The sequence below is a fragment of the Aspergillus alliaceus genome (genome assembly GCF_009176365.1).
Source record: "Aspergillus alliaceus strain CBS 536.65 unplaced genomic scaffold BDW43scaffold_35, whole genome shotgun sequence".
NCBI lineage: Eukaryota > Fungi > Ascomycota > Eurotiomycetes > Eurotiales > Aspergillaceae > Aspergillus > Aspergillus alliaceus.
The window spans coordinates 130,758-150,415 of NW_022474718.1; the positions used below are offsets into that span (position 1 = coordinate 130,758).

General features: G+C 49.4%; 9 protein-coding genes across 9 annotated transcripts; 3 read left to right on the forward strand and 6 right to left on the reverse strand.

The window, feature by feature from the left end:
* Nucleotides 1–46: 46 nt before the first annotated feature.
* Nucleotides 47–2,361, forward strand: BDW43DRAFT_313123 (beta-ketoacyl [acyl carrier protein] synthase domain-containing protein; the record flags this gene model as incomplete). The annotated part of the gene is made up of 5 exons (XM_032047518.1): nucleotides 47–124; nucleotides 179–252; nucleotides 306–350; nucleotides 405–484; nucleotides 1,511–2,361. The coding sequence occupies 5 exons, from the start codon at nucleotides 47–49 to the stop codon at nucleotides 2,359–2,361; spliced, it is 1,128 nt and encodes a 375-aa protein (XP_031898147.1).
* A 369-nt stretch (nucleotides 2,362–2,730) lies between these two features.
* Nucleotides 2,731–4,315, forward strand: BDW43DRAFT_313124 (uncharacterized protein; the record flags this gene model as incomplete). Its single annotated transcript, XM_032047519.1, has 4 exons — nucleotides 2,731–3,478; nucleotides 3,567–3,676; nucleotides 3,728–3,874; nucleotides 3,968–4,315. The coding sequence occupies 4 exons, from the start codon at nucleotides 2,731–2,733 to the stop codon at nucleotides 4,313–4,315; spliced, it is 1,353 nt and encodes a 450-aa protein (XP_031898148.1).
* Nucleotides 4,316–4,980: 665 nt separating this feature from the next.
* On the reverse strand, nucleotides 4,981–5,469 carry BDW43DRAFT_313125 (uncharacterized protein; the record flags this gene model as incomplete). Its single annotated transcript, XM_032047520.1, has 1 exon — nucleotides 4,981–5,469. One exon carries the CDS (start codon nucleotides 5,467–5,469, stop codon nucleotides 4,981–4,983), a length of 489 nt encoding a protein of 162 aa, XP_031898149.1.
* Nucleotides 5,470–6,819: 1,350 nt separating this feature from the next.
* BDW43DRAFT_301774 (uncharacterized protein) lies at nucleotides 6,820–7,557 on the reverse strand (the record flags this gene model as incomplete). Its single annotated transcript, XM_032045106.1, has 1 exon — nucleotides 6,820–7,557. One exon carries the CDS (start codon nucleotides 7,555–7,557, stop codon nucleotides 6,820–6,822), a length of 738 nt encoding a protein of 245 aa, XP_031898150.1.
* A 1,868-nt stretch (nucleotides 7,558–9,425) lies between these two features.
* On the reverse strand, nucleotides 9,426–10,020 carry BDW43DRAFT_282768 (uncharacterized protein). Its single transcript, XM_032042666.1, has one exon. The coding sequence runs from the start codon at nucleotides 9,976–9,978 to the stop codon at nucleotides 9,502–9,504; it is 477 nt and encodes a 158-aa protein (XP_031898151.1). The 5' UTR covers nucleotides 9,979–10,020; the 3' UTR covers nucleotides 9,426–9,501.
* Nucleotides 10,021–11,100: 1,080 nt separating this feature from the next.
* Nucleotides 11,101–12,348, forward strand: BDW43DRAFT_320789 (neutral protease 2-like protein; the record flags this gene model as incomplete). Its single annotated transcript, XM_032049164.1, has 3 exons — nucleotides 11,101–11,413; nucleotides 11,461–12,270; nucleotides 12,329–12,348. Exons 1-3 carry the CDS (start codon nucleotides 11,182–11,184, stop codon nucleotides 12,346–12,348), a joined length of 1,062 nt encoding a protein of 353 aa, XP_031898152.1. The 5' UTR covers nucleotides 11,101–11,181.
* A 197-nt stretch (nucleotides 12,349–12,545) lies between these two features.
* Nucleotides 12,546–13,221, reverse strand: BDW43DRAFT_282770 (uncharacterized protein; the record flags this gene model as incomplete). Its single annotated transcript, XM_032042667.1, has 2 exons — nucleotides 13,028–13,221; nucleotides 12,546–12,977 (listed from the first exon to the last, which is right to left on the reverse strand). Coding segments are annotated over exons 1-2 (359 nt in total), but the record flags the coding sequence as incomplete, so codon positions are not given.
* A 2,204-nt stretch (nucleotides 13,222–15,425) lies between these two features.
* On the reverse strand, nucleotides 15,426–17,929 carry BDW43DRAFT_313129 (KR domain-containing protein; the record flags this gene model as incomplete). The annotated part of the gene is made up of 2 exons (XM_032047521.1): nucleotides 15,426–17,437; nucleotides 17,518–17,929. 2 exons carry the CDS (start codon nucleotides 17,927–17,929, stop codon nucleotides 15,426–15,428), a joined length of 2,424 nt encoding a protein of 807 aa, XP_031898154.1.
* On the reverse strand, nucleotides 17,654–19,632 carry BDW43DRAFT_141247 (class I SAM-dependent methyltransferase). The gene is made up of 2 exons (XM_032038320.1): nucleotides 18,435–19,632; nucleotides 17,654–18,373 (listed from the first exon to the last, which is right to left on the reverse strand). The coding sequence occupies exons 1-2, from the start codon at nucleotides 19,173–19,175 to the stop codon at nucleotides 17,969–17,971; spliced, it is 1,146 nt and encodes a 381-aa protein (XP_031898155.1). The 5' UTR covers nucleotides 19,176–19,632; the 3' UTR covers nucleotides 17,654–17,968.
* Between the last annotated feature and the right edge of the window lie 26 nt (nucleotides 19,633–19,658).

A 19,658-nucleotide genomic window follows, 5' to 3' on the forward strand; every position in this document is an offset into this window, starting at 1 on the left:
CTTACCTTCTTTTCTGCTGGGCTCGAGTGAATCATATACAATCACGATGTATGGGCTGATGCATATCTCTTTCCTGGGTTTTGTGCTGGCCTTAGCTACAACCGGTGCAGCAAAGATGACCACTGTACGCGAATTCGTCGACTAAATTTGAACTCCACTAACGCCACCTCGTAAATAGGTCGGGTTCGAGACAACTGAAGGAAGCTTCGGGGAAAGTGTTCCCCTGAACGAATGCCATAATGTTCAAGTGGAGTAGGTTCAGTCGATGATTGTCGCTGGGAAGCCACTCGTTAACAAAGCCGCAGGGATACAATAGCAGTCTACGTTTCGCAATACTGCCGAGTTTTCATGTAAGTGATCAATTCTTACTATGGTCTGGTGTCCTATCCTAACCTTTCATTCAGTGGCCAAGAATGTACTGGTCGACAGATACTGCTCAACCCTGGCGAGCACCCCTCCAAGTGGCCTATTCCTATGATCAACAGTGTGTGGTGCGAATCGCGCGGTTTATAAACATGCTACACAGGAAGAAAAGGAAGGAGGTCGACAGGTGATTACACCAAGGTGTGTATAGTCCAGGAAAAAGAAGGAGTAGAACCAAACCATATATAAGTGATATTTTACTGCCGCTTAAATACACATTTTTGTACTCGAAGAATCGACGATTTTGTCAGTTCTGTAATCATTATGCATATTGGGCTCCTAATGTCATTGGTTTCTGTTAGTCATTAAGGCGAATGTTGTCAGTCTACTTGTAGAATAAGTGACATAGCGGACATCTGATACCTGGACTAGTTATGAAAAGCGAAGAACCATGTTTCACGAGAACTGCACCACATCTTACTTACAGCCCAGCCTTATACATTTGGTCTGTATGCGTCATCTTTGGGCTCCCCTGGTTGTCAGGAAGATTCTTTGGTTAAGGATTAGCTTGAATGTTACGGTATATGTCAGTGGAACCGCATGTATGCCATGTTTTTAGGCGACACCTTTAATACCATGATAGGGTGGAACATTCCAACAATATATTATTTTATTAGCTACATTCTACCTCTTCGTCTCTAGAGATACTCTGCTCTCCGTCGCCAAGTGCAATTGTCTTGTTTGCACTACTAAAACCAACTCTATTGTTGCTGGATCTGGGTTATTCGGTGTCCGATTCACTGGCAATGACATGGCTCTTTGGCTGCTGGTAAGATAGTGGAAACTACCTAGAGATAGGATGCGAAGATGCCATCTGGTCTGCTGCCCAGATGGACTCTTCCTTAGCACGATACCTAGATTTCTTAGAATCTGTGGTGGTTCATCAAGAATTCCTTTGAACAATAGAGATGGTTTGCCGGCTCCGTTCGCTCTCTGGCTAAGGGGGATTCCATGTTTTCGAACCGCCGGGGAAAAGTCAAGATCATAAAATTGAGCTTTCTGCCAACTACTGCGAAAGTTAATGAGAGCACCTGCTGGATCGCATAGAGCAATTTGCCCGGACTCATTATGAATCTGTTTGAATAAGGCGTAGTAGGATTCTTTCTGCTCTCGAGGTCCGCTGTCGCTGAAGCTGGTGACGAAGTTCCAAGGCCAACGCGCGTACCAGGTGCTGGTGGTGTGAACGCCACCTCCAACTACGTTACATCTCAAGATTTGATGGCAGCAAACTTCCTAAGCGCATCACACGGTCCTTGTCGACCATTTGACGGGCCAAAAGATGGATTCAGCCGAGGGGGCCGCGGATTTGTCCTGTTGAAGAGGCTTAGCGATGCTGTAGCTGATCGTGATAATATCCTTGGGGTCAATTCTGGGTGTGCCACGAACCAAAATAGCAATACGAGCACTATCACCGTTCCTGATTCCCAGTCTCAAGTTGACGTATACCAACGCGAGTTACAGGCGGCAGGCCTGAATCCACCAGATGTCTCGTTTGTGAAAGCTCATGGCACCGGAAGAGCGCATGGGGATCCTATCAAGTGCATCAGACAAGTATTCGGCGGACGTGATCGTGGCACGCTGCTTTGCATGGGATCATTGAAAGCCATTATTGGGCACACCGGGGCCGCTTCAGGCGTTGCAATCATACTCAAGGTATTGTTGATGCTCAAGCATCGTGAGATTCCTCCACAAGCGAACTTTGCCCCGTTGAATCCCACAATACCATCTCTTAACAATGACCGCATCGTCATTTCAACCGACCCAGGAGGTGGAAACAGAGGTTTTGTGCTGCCAGCATTAACAGCCATGGCGCCTCAGGGAATAATACCACCATGGTGGTATGCCAGCCTCCAAAGCCAAAGTCGCAGATCAATCCTCATATCTCGCAACAATCTATTCGCTTCCGAAAGGTTTGCTGAGCGATTCAGCATCTGTTAATTAGCGATACTCTTTCCATTGAGCATAGGCCACTTCTATCTGATTTGGCATTCAATATTGCGCAAGGTTAAAATCGACGACTCCGCTATCGCTCCATCTTCGATGCTACATCAATCCCTGGATTACAGGATCATCTCCAGCATTACCTCGCCGATGCAGGTGGGGCTCATCGGTATTTGCTGGCCAGACTGGCAATGTAGTCCACCTCAGCGAAGTTATTTACAATAGCTGTGCCTTATTCCAGTCCCGCCTCAACCAGTGTGACGCGATTATGCAGCGCATGCGCCGGCCAAGCCATTTCCCAAGGATCTTAATGGGCAACAACAGAAGCGTTCTACGAAGCCGGTGCTTCCTCCCCCACGAGCTCCCATGACTCCACCTGCCGATGTAAGCTTTGAAGAGGACTTTATAAGGCAAGATATCTTAGCAAAAATTAGTTGCATTCTCTTTGACCTCACGGGAACTTCGCCCGCTCAGATCACCCCCGCAACAACCCTGACTGAGCTTGCGGTGGATTCACTCACGACGATTGAGTTACGCAGAAGGTTCAATGATGTTATTCAAGTCTCTTTGCCCATGGGCATCGACAATGGCCACTACACATTAGGCGACCTGGCTGCCGTTGCTCAACAACCTTCTGAGAAAGTCCAGACAAAAGGCCAGCGTCTGAATGGCTTAGGTGTACTTGATCACTCGTCTCCTGTGTCTGCTTCAAGTTCCAGTTTCATAAATGTATCCACCCAGGGGCTGCCTTGCGGGTCGGTTACCCGGTTAATTCGGATTGTTGCACAGCAGCTAAACATTTCCGATTCGACCACGACTGAGACTGAGCTCCGGCATCTTGGTCTAGACTCGCTGGTCGCGATTGACCTTGAATCTGACCTATGCCAGGCCTTTGGTCTAGATTTGAACTTGATGAACCAACCTCCTACATTCAGCATTAGTAACCTAATCGACTGTATCTTGTTGTCGCAGGGACGACGGCCGTGGGGTGCGTCCAATCAGGAAACTTCGCCGCCAGGCGCTCTGCTGGAGACACTCAGCTGGTTTGCTTATATCCGGCAAAATTACCGTCAGTTCGCCCCAGATGTCTGGCTTCGCGGATTTCAACACCATGGTGCATCCCTCGGCAATTCTCCCTCGTATCCGCCTATATCGTCGAGGCGTTCGAGACCCTAGGATGTAACCTGAGTCGACATCTCCAGGAGCCCTACTGCCAATCGTACCGCACGTTTCCAGACACTGGAAAGTGGTCGGCCACTGCCATCATATCCTTGCCGAGTACGGTCTCATCCAGCAGGCAGAGTATGGCTGGGTGCGAACATCCAAACCGGTGGATCGCACAAGCTCGACCACAATGCATTAGGCGATTCTAAATGATTTCCCAGCGTACAGGTCGGAACACCAAGTCTTGAAATGCACTGGATCCCGTCTTGCTGATTGCTTCTCTGCAAAGGCCGACGCGCTTCAGGTTTTGTTCCGCAATGAAAAGTCCCACGAACTCCTCGAGGAAGTGTACACCATCTGTCTGATGTTCAATACGGGAAGCCGCATGTTATGATACTTCCTGACCCATATCTTCTCTCATAGCAAAAACTGAGAAAAGCCCCTGTCTATCCTTGAACTCGGCGCCGGCACTGGTGGAGCAACAAAGTACGTGCTCGAGCAACTCATCTCCCACGGCATCGACTTCGATTACACACTCACCGATATCTCCAGCGCACTGGGGACATGGGCACGCCAGCGCTTCGGCCATTACAAGCAACTCAGGTTTACAGACCTTGATATCGAAAAATCCCCTCCGGGCGAACATGTAAACAGTTATGATATTATCATTTCGTCCAACTGTATCCACGCGACGAAGGATCTTGCTACCTCCTGTCGCAATATATTCTCCTTGCTGCGTCCTAATGGCATGCTCTGTCTCTCGGAGCTCACTCGTGATATCTTCTAGTTAGATTGTGTTTTTGGGTGTCTTGATGGATGATGGCGCTTTGATGATGGTCGCCAACATACGCTTTTGAACGAACAACGGTAGAAGAGCCAGTTACAGGGGGCTAGCTTCGAACATGTAGATTAGAGCTATGATAACTCGAAGGAGTCGGATGTGTTTAGCTTGAGTGTTGCTTTAAAGCTATAGTTAATACTTCCTAGACTTTTAGATCACTGTATAGATCCTTAACTGAAGCTAGTATCCCCTTTGTATTCCAAGTACATATTACTCCAGTAGCCTCTCCGCTCCTAAAGCAGAGAGTAGCGTTTCCCATGGTCAGATAGAGGTCGAACCTATCATAAAGCATCCAGATGCGCCGGCGAACAAGACACATCATGTGTTAAGAGATGAGAAAATGTAAGGATACCCATCAGGGACGAAATACCACTCCTCTTTGTACGTGTGAATACCATCCTACTGTATCAACGAACTACTGTTACACCACTTTGGAGATATGTCAGGGGAGTATATGATAGTAGTCTAGCCAAGAATTAATCTTTACATCTGGTATTCCCAGGGCCTTCACCAGGGGGGGGCCGACGTGAATATCTGGATCTTCCAAGTACTTCACCTCTAACCACAACGAAAAAGAAAGAAGCAAAACGAAAAGATAAAAGCTCAGAATCCTAAAAGTCCATCTCAAAAGCCCGATCGCTCATCGTACCCCGTAATGAAGTCGATGTCCCTGTAATCGGATTTTTATACTCGCGCCGAACATGCCTCGTGCCATCCTTTTCCAGCTCGACATCCCGCGATTGATAGACCCCCTCGGAGCTGAGCTTCTCGCGATGATGATGCTGCACCCCTTTCTCAGTATAGTCCAGCGTTTCCTCGTATGCCCCAGTCTCGGGACTGTAGATCGTTCGACTGCGACCGTTCTCGAAAGTGGTTCGTTTGACTTTGGCCCCGGATGCGGTGTCATGTTCACTTGTGTTCACGTCGGTCGCCATTTTATTATACGTACGGAGGGGTTTAGCAGCACGTACGCCGTAATCGGTCGTCGCATCAGGATCATAGGTGTCGTAAGTTGTATTGTTGGCCGCGTTCGTGCCGTAGAGGGGACTATCGGTGGAACCGGAAGAGAAGGAGTTGCTTACTTTGTCACGATCGGACATTTTGTACGAACTTCGTTCTGGGTTTCTTGGTATACTCGGGATTTGTCTGGTTATTCTGTTGGATCTTGTCGATGTAGGGTTACGTGCTTTGCCTCGGTCTTTTTTATCTTCCTTGCGTGGCGATCTGTTCATATGCTGCTGATGTCACCACAGGGGATAATGCCGAGCGTGAGAGCAATGTAAGTGGATATGACCTCCCGGAGAATAGTTGAGCGTATCATAGCCGCGTATCTGGAGTTACATTGACCTCATTCGAAGCAGGGGTATTGCACCCTTCGGAGAATGTCACAACGTCATTGCGGTGAATATTCCTTTTGCTTCGGAGGAGAGGGCTGATGACTATATCGTACATTGGGATGCCGCTCTACACAGCACCTATGTGGATCCTGGTTAGTCCATGAATGGATGGAGCTGAAATACTGGTGAGTATCAAGAATAATTGCTGAATATCCCAATATAGGTAGCATAGAGCTGGAGATTATTCTAACGACATTGCGCGCTAGGATTCCACAAAGTATATATTTCTGGACGTCATTGCGTGAGTAGTAACATTCGTATTGGTTGCTTTACATGAGTCGACAATTCAAAAAGTAGATAGAAATTCTTCTTTACACACGGGAGAGTAGCGTCTGGGCATCATGGGGGAACGCTATAAACTTGATTTCTGCCCTATATTGGTCAAGATGTCAACCATCGATCAGCTGAAGGCATGATATGTCCAACGAGCCTAGGGTTGTATAAGATTCTATTGGTGGAGAATAGTCGGCCCTGTGGGCAGAAAGAACAGGCTATACCTGTTAAAGCTCCGTATGTCCTTAAGTAGTAAAGGGACAAAACAAAGCGGTGAGTGAGTTCTTGAACCAATATGAGACCTCTGATCATGTGCGTTAACTTCCCATATAGGATTAGCGGGATGTACACCTATCGCCAGATTTCCAGCTTTGTGTTCAAATCCTCAGTCGTCCTTCTGCATATCATTTACCTTAGGGGAGGAAAATAAAAATAAAAATAAATAAATAAATAAATAAAAACGGAAAAATTGGAAGAGAAGACGAAAAATGCAATTCTTTCACAGAATGCTTGATGCTCCTTTGAAGACGGTTGGCCTAAACCTGACGCTCTCTTTGTGTATAGCTTCATCCAACTGGAGTTATAGAGAAACCTAACGCACGCGCCATTCTGGTCTGTATTGGACGATGTGTTTGAAGCTTTTTATATTGGACATTGACCTTTCATCCTTATCAAGACTAATGCACCTTGGCCCTTTGCTGATGAGCGTAATACCCACGGTCGCTCTTGGTGCGGTGTTTACAAAGCCGCTGTACCATCCAGAGGCACCCGTTGGCTTCACTAGTAGGCGCTATTTTCCTCACGGAGATGACCGGAGAGCAGAACCTCCCTCCCAGGGTCATCAGGAAGTGTGATGCCGTAAAATCGGTGAAACGCATCTTGAATGACATCGTAGCAAGCGCCAAAGCGCACCACCTCCATCTTCTGAAAGTCGACCATTGTAGACGATGGGCGTGGATGGTTGAAACGCTGCCGCCCATAGTCGATGATGATATCCGCCGCCTCAAGGACCTCTTTCTCAATGTCCTCCACGACGCACTTAGTGCCCATTCCGGTCAGGTTCGCAGAGGAGCCCATTAATGGTAACCCGGACTCGGCCGCAAGCCGTGAAAGCTCCTCTTGGAACTTTCCACCGTTGACTAGCATAGACATTGTTCCGTCCACTGTGCACTGAGATAGTATATCCGGGCCCAGTCTTTGAATGATAGGATGATCATTGCGAAAAGGAGCGACCACACCCAAAGGCAAATCCAAGTCCACGGTCAGTAAACGGACCATATCTTTTTCTTGAGGGGGGAGGATATGGATAGTATCATGAAGCAGGTAACTACCGATCATTGCGTGTCTTTTATGTGGTTTCCGCCGTTTGGTGGTGAAGATCCGATCTAAGGCGATGGGGTCAGTAGCCACAATGCCATAGCCTACGCTGGCTGGGATGATGGCAATTCCTCCGTTTGAAAGGACATTGAGGGTACGACGCGCGTCGTGGACGATGTTTACTGCGTTTCGATCATTCATATTGCTCTGGTATAGCAAGCGGTATGAGTTCAACTATGTTGTCTACTGTCATCAATATAACGAGGCCATGATGACGACTATGTTACACTTCACGGAGATAATGTCCTGATTTTCTGACCACAATGCCCCATAGTAGCAAATCCTTTATTCACCAAACCACCCCCCCTCTACCCCGATCGGGTATATTTTTTCCGTCATTCCTGCATTGACTAGCTGGTCGAGATTCCTCTGCAGCTCATCTAGGCAACCCACGATATGTTGACGACAAGCTATCGTACTGACTCCAGCGAGGTAGTCGAGTTTCTGGCATAGGTATTGCCAATAGAGAGTCTCATGGAATAGCACCATTTTTTGTTCTCGACGGCTGACACGGCCGTCGATATAAAACCTGTTGCGCGTCTTAGCTCGAGCCCATTTGATCATTGGTTGAAAGAGATTTATTCTGATGGGATCTAGTTGAATATAATTTGTGCTAGCGATGTACTGACTAGTGTGAATTTGTAAGCTGAAGGTCTAACTACCTTGCCTCTAATCTAGAATATCTGGGTTTTTACATATTATATAGTTTTCCAGAAGAGTTACCAAGGGTACGCTATGCCTCTCTGCCTCATGTAGGCCATTCAAGAGTGCCTTCAAGCCACGCTTCGCGATGTCCCTGACAGTATGATGTTAAAGTAACTCCCAACAGCCGGCGTGAACATTGCAGCCGACTAGACAGTGAGAACTGGAGCTTTCCCCTGGACCGAACTCTGCAGCTACTTACATACGAATGTTTGTGTTCTCGGGGCTGACACCAACTGCCTTTGTCGTGCTCCATGGCACTAGAAGCCTTTGCTGTGGCACGAGCTTTGGCTTTACGAAGGCATATATGCCAGAGGTATGACACGTATCGTTGCGGGTATCTTCAAGAACTATCAAGGTTGTAGTAGAAGTCGATGAACGTACTGGATTCAAAGGCCGCGAGGCTTACGCGGTATCAACGGCACTAAAATACTCCGTGCCATAGATCCGCTTTCGTTAGCTTATCGACAGGGTGGGACGGACTCCCGGCTTAGGAAGGTCGAGGTCATAAAAGGTGTTTCTCTTAGTCACAATGTTGATATCACATATGTAATTTCTAGGCAATAAATCGTGAGAGCTTGTTTCATACGTGAAAGAAGACATGTCTATAGGTGAACCGAGAGCAATCTTTATTTCTCGTTCTAGATATTTTCTCCCCCAGCAACTCGGGATAGGGTCGTTACCGATGAAGCTTAGTCTGCCAAAAAGGTTTATTTGGTTGATTGGGTTGTGAGTTAAAGAGTTAGAGGTGAAATATGGGAGAAGATGCGTTGATGAGGCTGAAGAGGAAGCACAAAGCAATAGCAATGTGCTCACATCTACCTTCCGACATTCACTGTCTTTACTTCCCCGCTGCAAATATGCTGGCGAACGAAGTTTGCACGGGGGACCAACCGTGTCGAAGTCATCTTTAAATATTCTTTGCTTTGAACTTGAAAGTCTACGCCACTGTACGTGGGGCTTTCTGCTTTCCATGGCCGTAACAACGCAGCGAGTTCAGCTTATGGCTAATACTGGACATCAACAGAAAGTGAGTAGGGTGTGAGAGAACAAAGGTGTCATAAACCATGTAAGAGACCATCGACGGTGATGGTGTAGGACAGACAGTATGACAGACTAGTATTTGAAGGATATAGGCCGGATAACGTCTGTTTCTTGAATCTGAGATACCTGGCGATACAGAGAGAAGAATGACCAGGGTGCACGTCAAAGGGATCTACTACTTCCTGTTGGAGAGCATAAAAACTGGCGTCGGCAAATATGCATTTGTCTAATCAAGATATGCACGAGCGCGAACATGGCTATAAGTAGGAGCCCAGGCATAGACATGTGAAGCACAATCCCCCCTTGCTTTGAGCCAAACCATGAAAGCCACCCCACCATTTACTCGACTAGAATTGGAACAACATTGGATGAGAACTCACCCCGCCGAGCATCTCCGAGTCGCTCCAGATGTAACGCAGTAACCTCCTGGCGAGGAGTCTCCCATACCGAATGCCAGTTCCCCTTTGCCTGAATGGTGTACTCGTGTCCCATGGCAAGTGGAACAAGCGGCAGTGTAACCTCCCTCTCAACGGAACTGCGCGCTGGAATTTCCACTAGATCGTCGGCTGAGGGGGGCATGCGTCGGGAGATTTTGACGATAGGCAGGGTCACCGGCTGATTTTCGGTTGTGTCACGGATATCGAAGATACTGAAGACATTGGCGCTAGGGTCCAGCGGGGTGCCCCAATTCAGCACGGTCACCGTGGTATCGGCGGGGTTATGCACGGCCACCTGTACAGGCACCGTGGGTGGTTCGGAGACGGCCGAGATCATGGGGGGCGAGATGGTCACTTGTAGAGTGAGAGAAGTGCTCATCTTTGCTGTGTCGGGAGTATAGTGGACGCTGTTGAAGGTACTTTTGGACAGGAAGTGTGCTGCAGAAGTAGTGGGACGAGGGAATATGCAGCGACTTAATCCAGTGAGTCTGATAGGAGCTAATCCGGAATGCACCGATGAACTACCGCTGTTTACTATTCGGCATTCACTATCGCAGCATGCTAATACTAGGATCGTGTGATACTTGTCAACAGGGAATAGAATGCCACACAGCCCACACCTGTGAGAAGTGCACACTCTGATTGACGGAAATCGGTATTTATCTGCAAGTGCCGAGGTTCTCCGAGTCTTGGGTTACATTCTGCATGGGATTTAAATTGCCTTGTATCCATCCGGCTTTTTCTGGACCGCGACTAAGCATTATAGTGCAGGATCTGAGCGCTACTTGCTTGACATGACACGCCACTCACCACGCTGCAAGTTGCTGACTCGAAGAGTGAAGAAAGCCTGTATTTGTTGAAAAGAACGCCCCTGGATATTGATCTTTTCTGAATAAGCATACGGCCGTCGGTAATATCTGTGTCGTCGACTACGAGTGTCTAAATTCTACTATAGCTATGGCTTACAAATCAGTGTACATACTAACTATCCACAGTCGGATAAGAAACATCTAGGCTGCAGTAACTACATGATGTGCCAAGAGAGTCTTAGACTTAGATTGCCAAGAACGGAAGATGCGACGGGATTCAATCCTCCTTATCAAAAGCCTGATGAAACACCACCAAGCCACGTCTTGGCTATCCTATCCTACTGCACCAGATGTAGTTAGTAACAAGGTCGACCTTCCTAAATCTATATAGCTCGAGGCGGCCCTCCGGCGGGCCAAGAAATCTTCTGTTCAGACTATCGCTGAAGGAGTTACTCCATCATAATGCCTTCAATTAAAAACAATACAGAAAGGTGCGAGGCTTGTTTCAATCTACCATGTTTGGACATGATGGCTCTATTCAGCGTGAACAAATGCCTCCGGCAATAGAAACAGATTAACCGAATCTGCAGGACAGCACTATGCAGCTCCAGGACGAGGAGATGTGGGGTGGCTGAGATCCCATAGCAATGTCGTACGAAGTGCAACCCTCGTCTATAAAAGATCCTGTGATCACCATCTAGTTCTCGATTCCAAGCACCTCAATCAAGTCAGAAAGGTTCTCTCCAGTACACCAAGTCTTTTCAATCTTCAAGATGCGTTTTTTGTCTGCCTCCTCTCTTCTTTTGGCCCTAGTGCCTGCTATCAATGCCGTTCCCGTGGAGGTTGCTAGCAGCGCTCCTGGACTTGATGTGACTCTCAGCAAGGTTGGCAACACCCGTATCAAGGCCGTGGTTAAGAACACCGGCAGCGAAGATGTCACATTTGTGCACCTCAATTTCTTCCGGGATACCGCTCCCGTCAAGAAGGTGTCCCTCTTCCGCAACGGTATGCTCCATAGCCCTCAATAACTAGGTCGCACTAACTTTCTCTAGCAACCGAGTTGCAGTTCCAGGGTATCAGGCAACGACTCATCAATGAAGGCCTGTCCGACGATGCCTTGACAACCCTTGCCCCTGGTGCAACCATTGAGGACGAATTCGACATCGCAACAACCAGCGACCTGTCTGAAGGTGGTACTATCACAGTGAACAGCAATGGTATCGTGCCTGTTACCAAGGAGAACAAGGTGACCGGGTATATTCCCTTCACCTCGAATGAGATCACTATCGATGTCGATGCTGCTGAGGCTGCCACTGTTAGCCAGGCTGTCAAGGTCCTCGATCGTCGTACCAGAGTCGCATCCTGCTCTGGTAGCAGGTTGTCAGCTCTTCAGACTGCGCTGAGAAACACTGTCTCTCTGGCACGTGCGGCTGCTACCGCTGCCCAGTCCGGATCCTCCTCCCGTTTCCAGGAGTACTTCAAGACGACATCCAGCTCAACCCGCAGCACTGTCGCTGCTCGCCTGAACGCCGTTGCCAGTGAGGCATCCTCGACCTCCTCCGGAAGTACCACGTACTACTGCAGTGACGCGTATGGTTACTGCAGCTCCAATGTGCTTGCATACACCCTTCCGGCGTACAATATCATCGCCAACTGTGACATCTACTACACCTACCTTCCGGCCCTGACCGGCAGCTGCCACGCTCAGGACCAGGCAACCACCACCCTTCATGAGTTCACTCATGCTCCTGGTGTGTACAGCCCTGGCACAGATGATCTTGGTTACGGATACTCCGCTGCCACTGCCTTGAGCGCTAGAGACGCTTTGAACAACGCCGACACCTATGCCTTGTTTGCCAATGGTAAGAGATCATGTGTCCCTGTCTTGTGTTTGATGATTTGATGCTAACGTCTGATTAGCTGTCAACCTCAACTGCTAGATGTATTCCGTAGATACTACGAAAATGGTGTACCGCGCATGAAGAAAATTCTTTGACCAGAACTATATTGAAAGGCTGAATGAAATATGAACGAGAAATGGTGATATTGCAGTAGCTGTCTGTCTGAGAGAGAAAACAAAGAGTTTCACTTGATTGCTTTGTCTCAACATGGAAACCAATCCAATATATTTAACTACCAGACCTCCATAAAAGCACTAGCTGATTCGTTTCCACGGACTTGGTAAACGAAATAGACCCACGAAATGGACCTACCAGTCTGTGTCACTGTCCACAAGCAATTCATCATACCGGGCTTACAGCTCGCCATGGGCAGTGCTCATCATGGGTCTCTACAGTGGTTCCCCAGAGGCTCATAATGGGTAGCCACCCATGTCACCAAGATCTACCAACGCCGAGCTGTATCGCTCATCATAACACTACAGCTTCTTATCTATTCCTCTGACAAAGACCCTCAACACACTTATTCCCATAGCAGCAGTTCTCATCCGCCAAGCAAACACCCAAATCCTCCGAGCAATTGGGCCATTTTGGATCAGTCGAACGGCACTTCGTCGCTGCGCAATAACCAGAGCAGCAGAATGGGGTTGTACCTCCATATTCACAGCTCGCTTGAACGGTCAGCCTGCTTTGATCTCAACCCACTCAAAAGGATACTCACAATAGACCCCCAAGCATGTCGCCGTGGGAACACAGGTGGTGATAGTCGTTGTCGACGGAGATGTAAAGGTCGCAGTCGTACAATATTCAGTCAGAGGACAGGCATCAGCATCACCACATCCGGTGGCTGCTGCTACGCCTCCGAGGGCGAGGAGAAGGGAGACTGGTTTGGAGACGTACATGGCATGGGATGTCTTTCACTGTTCTGTTGGTATGTTCCAGATGATGATTGTTCTGACAATCGCAGCGTCTTCTTATATTCTCAGCTCAATATACCTCCACCCCGTATGTCTCAGTCGACGGTTCAATGATTGGTTCAAAGGTTGCAGATGACTGGCGAATACGAAGAACACCACATCATTCTGACAGCCCTACCACACCGGATCCTTGGTGTTGCAGGAGAGACCATTGGTTGCTTGGACACTCGACTGGGGCGGAATAGACCAGTCGTCTGCTATTTGGGATCTTGGGCACCCGCCTGTCATACCTTTTTTGGTCATTCCCGTCCGATTAGCTTGCTGGAGAGGTATGAAGTCATTCCCTGGTTCGCTGTTTTTGTGTTGCCACCCAAATACGAGCCGCGTTGATAACCCTCTCTGTACCCTGTATGGAGAGGGGCAGTCACTGGCTCGGGTATATTTATTGACAAACCTAGTTATTGCCCCAACGAGTGTTGTGACTCAGGGCCAATGATGTCAGTTAGTGGTATGTCATGCTAAGGTAGAAGGTTGGGATATCGAGCCCGTGAACCAAATTTAGAAACCACTATCAGCGAGAGCGCTTCATTAGTGTTCGCGTTCTGTTCGAAGCGTTTTGCCAGCAGTGTGTGTTTCAACCGTTACTTTTTAATATTGTGATACAAGTGCCTCGGCAATGGAGAGGATACCTGCCTATTACCGGAAACCTACGGAGCAGTTTTCCATGTATACGGCAATTCGCTGTCCATCTAGGTGAAAACTAGAATTAACAAATATCTGAGTATAGTGCGTGGGTTAAGTTCGGCTTTGTTCTTGTCGCATTTACAGCTTCAAGAGAGGATTGCGTACCTTCATCTAATCACTCCAGAACTATTCCACTGAATTTAGTACCCAATCAGATCAAGTTGATCGAGCTATACTTATCCATGTCTTATATATATTTTCAAGGAAAAGTTGAAAACTGGATATTATAAATCCTATAATATTAATTAAACAGAGCCTAGAGTAATTACTGTAAAAGATATTAAAGGATTTCCTATCTATCTCATAAAGACACACCAAATTCTTAAGTTATGGAGATTCTAAGTAATATTCTATAAGGATCTAATTTCATTCCTGAATTCTTATTATGTTCACGTATTGATATATCTGGTCTATGAATATAAGTATTCGGCTATCTTCCTAGGCTGTTTAGTGGCGGAGAATTAACTTTAGTGAAGCATATTTTACTACTGTCTACAGAGAGATTATAAGTGCTATTAATCATATACACTCTTGAGCCCAGGATATCTCATGGTACAGTGGACTTCAGCAATATTCTCTTGACCTGGAAAGGTGAGGTTAAATTAGGTACGCTAGACTTCCTGGTTTTTATCGCGAGCCAATTAGATATACAGTAAATATTAGAGACAGTATATTAAGCGGAAACAATTTTGGCCATTGATAGACGCGTTGTCGTACGAAAACTAAGTCCCGTGAGTATCTCTGGAGAAAAGGCAGGCCTGAGGCCTTGGGCGGAGCCTTCTAGCTAGCTTCGGGCCACGCAAGCGGGGCCCCGGGAGCACGGCCAGAACATCAGAAAGAGACCAATCAGCGGGCGGAGGGATCCAGCGAAGGTCCCTTGGATTCAAGCCTATGGAATAGACTGGAGCAGTGAGTTGCATATACCGGTTCAGTAGAGATAGTACCTTCTAAGGTATATAGTGGCAAAATGCTACTTCTAATTTACTAATTACTTCTAACTCCTTGGGAGAATTGTATCTTACACGTAGTCGTTTTTAAAAATCCTTTCCCTAGCACTATATCTGTGTTCTTCCAATCCTTTATATTATGAGCCTATGTGCGATTTCTCCCACAGAAGCTCTAACACCAAAACACGGTGCCATCCGATCTAATTCTCTTCCAACAGGATATCCGTCCGCAGGAGGCCCCTGGATCATATCGCTCATCAAGTCTCGGTACCTGAGAGTTTCTACGATGTTTATTAGATTGCCTAGGAGTATTCCGAATGTTGTGCCTGTAATAAACCGAGCCAGTGGATCTTAGCTCGGAAATAATGCAATATCCAAGGATTATCTAGAACTCATCATCGAAGTGCTCCAACAGGCTAATAGAACTTGATTGATTGATTAATTGATCTACAAGTCATCGTCTCCAACCAAACCAATACCCTGATAAACTCTACCCCTCCAACAGCGTGGCTCACTTCTCAGGCGTCATATCCAAGGCCAGGAGATCCATCATTCCAACATTCTTCTTGAATGTCTGGTACATCCAGTGCCGGAACTCACTGGCGATCATACTGTCGATGCCCAAAGCTGCTAAACTTGTATCCGGCTTGAGCTTCTCCACGGGCAGCCACAGCAACTTGGCCAAGCGCTCAATGACCAAATCCTTGGCTCTAGTGGCTAATGGCCCACCGCCTGGTCCCACGCCGCTGAGATTGCCCTGGCTCATTGCATGCACTCCGATAATGCCCCACCGCATATCACGGTCCCAGAGCGGCTCCGGCACATTCCCCGAGTCGACAAGTTGGCGCAGCTTGGCTGGCTCTGTGCCCAGCGCCACGGGATTTTCCACGCCCCAGGCGTCCACAGGCTCAGGGCGGAAGAGGGCGACGGCAAACTGCTCCATCAATTCCGACCTGACGGTGACGTAGTGTCCGTTGCGCATCAGGTGCATCATGTTCTGTTGGTGGCGCGACATGAATCCGGCGTCGCCAATGACACCGAGCGGGATGCTGGTTGCGCGCACCCCGCGGCGACGCAGGTGGCGCGCGTACTCATCCATAAAGCTGTTGGCGGCTGAGTACGAGGCCTGCGTGGCGGCGTGCGAGATGCTCGTCAGGGAGCTGAGCATGATGAAGAAATCAAGGGAGAGGTCGAGTTTCTGGGCCATTGCGTGGAGGTTTTTGTTGCCCTCGAGCTTGGGGCGGAAAGTGTCGTGCACATCCTGAGGAGTGAGACGGGCGAAGTCCATATTGCGGAGAACGAGCGCTGAATTGACGACGCCGCGGATAGGAAGCTCCGAGACAGTGAAGGCGCGCTCGACGTCCTGGCAGTCACAGACGCTGCCTTGGACGGTATGGATGATGGCCCCCATCTCTGTCAGATGAGAGATAGTCTCTTGGACGTCTTCGGGGCCGTTGACTGTAGGCGACCGGGCAAGGAAGACGAGGTGCTTTGCGCCCTGGCGGACCATCCACTTACTGAGGTGGCTGCCGATGCCGCGGAGTCCACCGACAATAAGATTCGCGGCGTTGGGGTCGAATCGGACGGGAGTGGGTTCCTGGAGATATGGGATCTCATCGTCGGGGTCATACGAGAGGACCAGCTTCCCCGTGTGCTGGAAGCGTGAGAATTCTGCGTATGCCTGGCTGACGTCCGAAATAGGATAGCTGTGGACGGGCAGGGGGGCGATCTGTCCAGAGTGATACAGCTTCCCAACCGCCTTCATCAAGAGGAAGAGGACCTGGGGCTGGTGGTGACATACGTAGTGCATGTCCACGGGGACGAGGGTGGCTCCCTCGTTAAAGTGTTTCAGATTGATGGTTCCCTTATCCAAGACGTCGTTTTTCTTGAGCTCGATGAACCGCCCCATAGGCGCTACTAGCGGTAACGAGACACTGCGCAAGTAGTCTCCTGACGACGTGTTGAGCACCAAATCAAACCCACGGCCTGCGGTGGCTGCTTTAAGCTCTTGGTAAGTCCCCGTGGCGCGTGAATCGAAGATGTGATCTGCTGGTATGCCCATGTCCCGTAGCAGCTGTCGTTTGGACTCGCTGCCTGCCGTCACGTAGATATCGGCCTGGTGGAGACGGGCTATGGCGATTGCAGCGGTGCCGTACCCCCCCGTGGCACTCTGAATGAGCACGCTCTGGCTAGGCTGGAGGCGACCTACCATCTCGATGGCATAAAGGGCAGTACAGTAGGCCGAGGGCAACGTCGCCAGCAGCTCAAAGGACTCGTCGTCGCGTGCTTTTTGACAGGCCAAAGCAGGCACTCGAAGAGTATTGCCGAACTTACCCCCGTAGAGTCCAAAGACCCGGTCCCCGACCTGGAGATCATGGATACCAGATCCAACGCGGGTGACGAAGCCGGCAAATTCTGAGCTCATGTCGTTGGTATCATAGCCTCCCGTCAACGCACTCAGCTCCTGTTGCGGCCGAATGTAAGTCCGGAGATAAAGGCAGGAGGGGGCAAGCGAGAGGGAAACTGTAACGTACCACCATGTTCATTCCTACAGCCCTGACGTCCACCTGGATTTCGTGGGCATTTAGAGGCAAGTTAAGGACCTCGTGGTCGGAAGACGAGCGCACTCAGGCGGCCTGCATCAGTGGTGCCAATCCGGACGGGCCCAATGTCCTTCATCGGAACCTTAGAGGGCCGCTGATCAAGATGATTGACTAGATTGAAATCGTTGTTCAGCCGCTGATCCGGCACGAGACGAGGAATGACCCATTTCCCCTGGTGCTGGCGGAACTGCTTGTCAGTCTCTGATGGGAGCATCCGTTCGCGGTGCAGGATGTCCCGCGCCATGGCGCGGTCCTGCGGGTTGCTTTTCTCGAAGTCCATCGAGGCGGCCCGAATGTTGGGATTAATATCGAGACACTGGAAAAAGCCATTGACTAGGGCAGCCTCGGGGTCCTCTCCAGCCATCAGTCCTCCCTGCGTCACCCACAGAATGCTCTCAGCGGCTTGCATCATCTTCTGGAACTCAGTCCACTCCGCCTCCGTGACGGTGGGCTAGATATACCTCTCCAGCTCGGCTAGGACGATGATCCGTTTGGACCCGATCCAGTCCGCTGTTGCTTCGCACCCGGACTGGACCAGAGCTCGTTGGTGCACTGCTAGCCCCTCGGCCCAAGCGAGATTTGTTAGGTGCTGTGCGATCGCTCCTGGATTCCCCAGATGGACGAGGGTAATGCCCGACTCCCGCTGTGGTGCCCGCGGCACAGGGCTCTCTGGAGATGTTATGGGAACCGCAGAGGCACAGAGCACAGTGAAACCGTGATCTTGTGGGATGTCATTTACTGAGAGCTCGGTCTGGAAGTGCGCCTTGGGGAAAGCTTCGGTCCACTGTTCGGGACTCCAGAACGGATGACGGGTTCGGCCTTCGTCATAACCCTTGTAAAAACCCGGCAGCATTCCCTGGAAAGGGAGAGAAGAGGTTAGCCTAGGAAGCATTAATCATTGAAAGAAAAGAACTTACCATGTTAAAGGTCTGGTCATGCCACTCGGCGGTGATCTCGGAGAGCAGCAGCTTTCCACCCACCTTGAGCAACTTTCGAATGGACTGCAACGCGTGCGTGATGTTTGCCGTGACGTGCACCGTACAGGACGCTATGACGAGGTCAAACGACCCAGCTTCATACCCTTGTTCCTCCGGGTCCCGATCCATGTCGTAAACGCGATATTCAATGTCCTGGAACTGGGCAAACCGCTCGCTGGCATGGATGAAAAACGATGTGGAGATGTCTGTATAGACGAACTGTCTGTACCGCTTTGTTCCCCCGGCTGTCAGGGCGCTAAGAATGAACTCGGTGGCTGAGCCAGTGCCCGCCCCGATCTCCAGGATGCGCATGTTGGGTTGCTTGTAACCAAGGATCTCCACGACGCGTGTGAACTTGTCGTAGATGAGTTGCGTGGCATAGAATTTGCCCAATAGCTCGTTGTCCGTCGCAATGTCGAGCACCGAGATCTCGCCTCGGATAATGCGGTGCAGGTTGTCGTATAGAGCCCACGTCCACTCGGTGCCTGGCGGGGCCAAAGGCCGTTCCTTTTCAATCTCAATCTCGCGCTCTTCAGGAGTCATATGGTACATCTCTGGATGATCCCGCTCAGTCTCCCGCAGCAGCCAGTGTACCCAGGTCATAAAATGCTTATTTTCCAGATTGACGGGCTCGCTGGTCAGAAGTTCAGGGTACCGTTGCGAGAACTGCCGGATGGCCATCTGCACAAAGTATACGCGACGTTTCCGTGAGTAGTCGTACTGCTTGGGCCAGTACTGCTCTTGAGGGAAGTGGCTGCCCGGGTCGCATACTCCAAGAGGAGGCTTGACCGGGTTCGAAAGCCCTTGGCGACATCACGGCAGGCGAGAATAATGGCATGGAATCCAAGACCCATGAGATGGCGGCATGTTTCGAGGCCGAGCCCCGCTGTTGGTCCGGTGACGATAACGGTCTGGCCGGTGAGTGTGAAATGCAATGGGATCGGCGTCACAGGGGGTTGGAAGAATCGCATTTTGTCAGGACGTTTGTGAATCTTTTAGAGATGAACCGATAATGGCCAAAGGAGGGAGGGATCCAGGGAGACTGAGTCGGGGAGTGCGCTATTTGACTACCTGCCTACCTACCTACTTTTCGGGGATGTATTATTGTATTTGACATATTGACGTGCATTGCAACCACCACTTTGATAGGCACCTAAATAGTTA

What these genes read in the sequence shown, in the direction of transcription:
- BDW43DRAFT_282768 (XM_032042666.1), bottom strand. Translation starts at nt 9,978, where the DNA reads ATGAGCACTTCTCTCACTCTACAAGTGACCATCTCGCCCCCCATGATC.
- BDW43DRAFT_141247 (XM_032038320.1), bottom strand. Translation starts at nt 19,175, where the DNA reads ATGGCCATCCGGCAGTTCTCGCAACGGTACCCTGAACTTCTGACCAGC. An exon ending in ATGACCAGACCTTTAACATG is followed by an intron (nt 18,374 to 18,434) that starts GTAAGTTCTTTT and finishes CTCCCTTTCCAG; the next exon opens with GGAATGCTGCCGGGTTTTTA.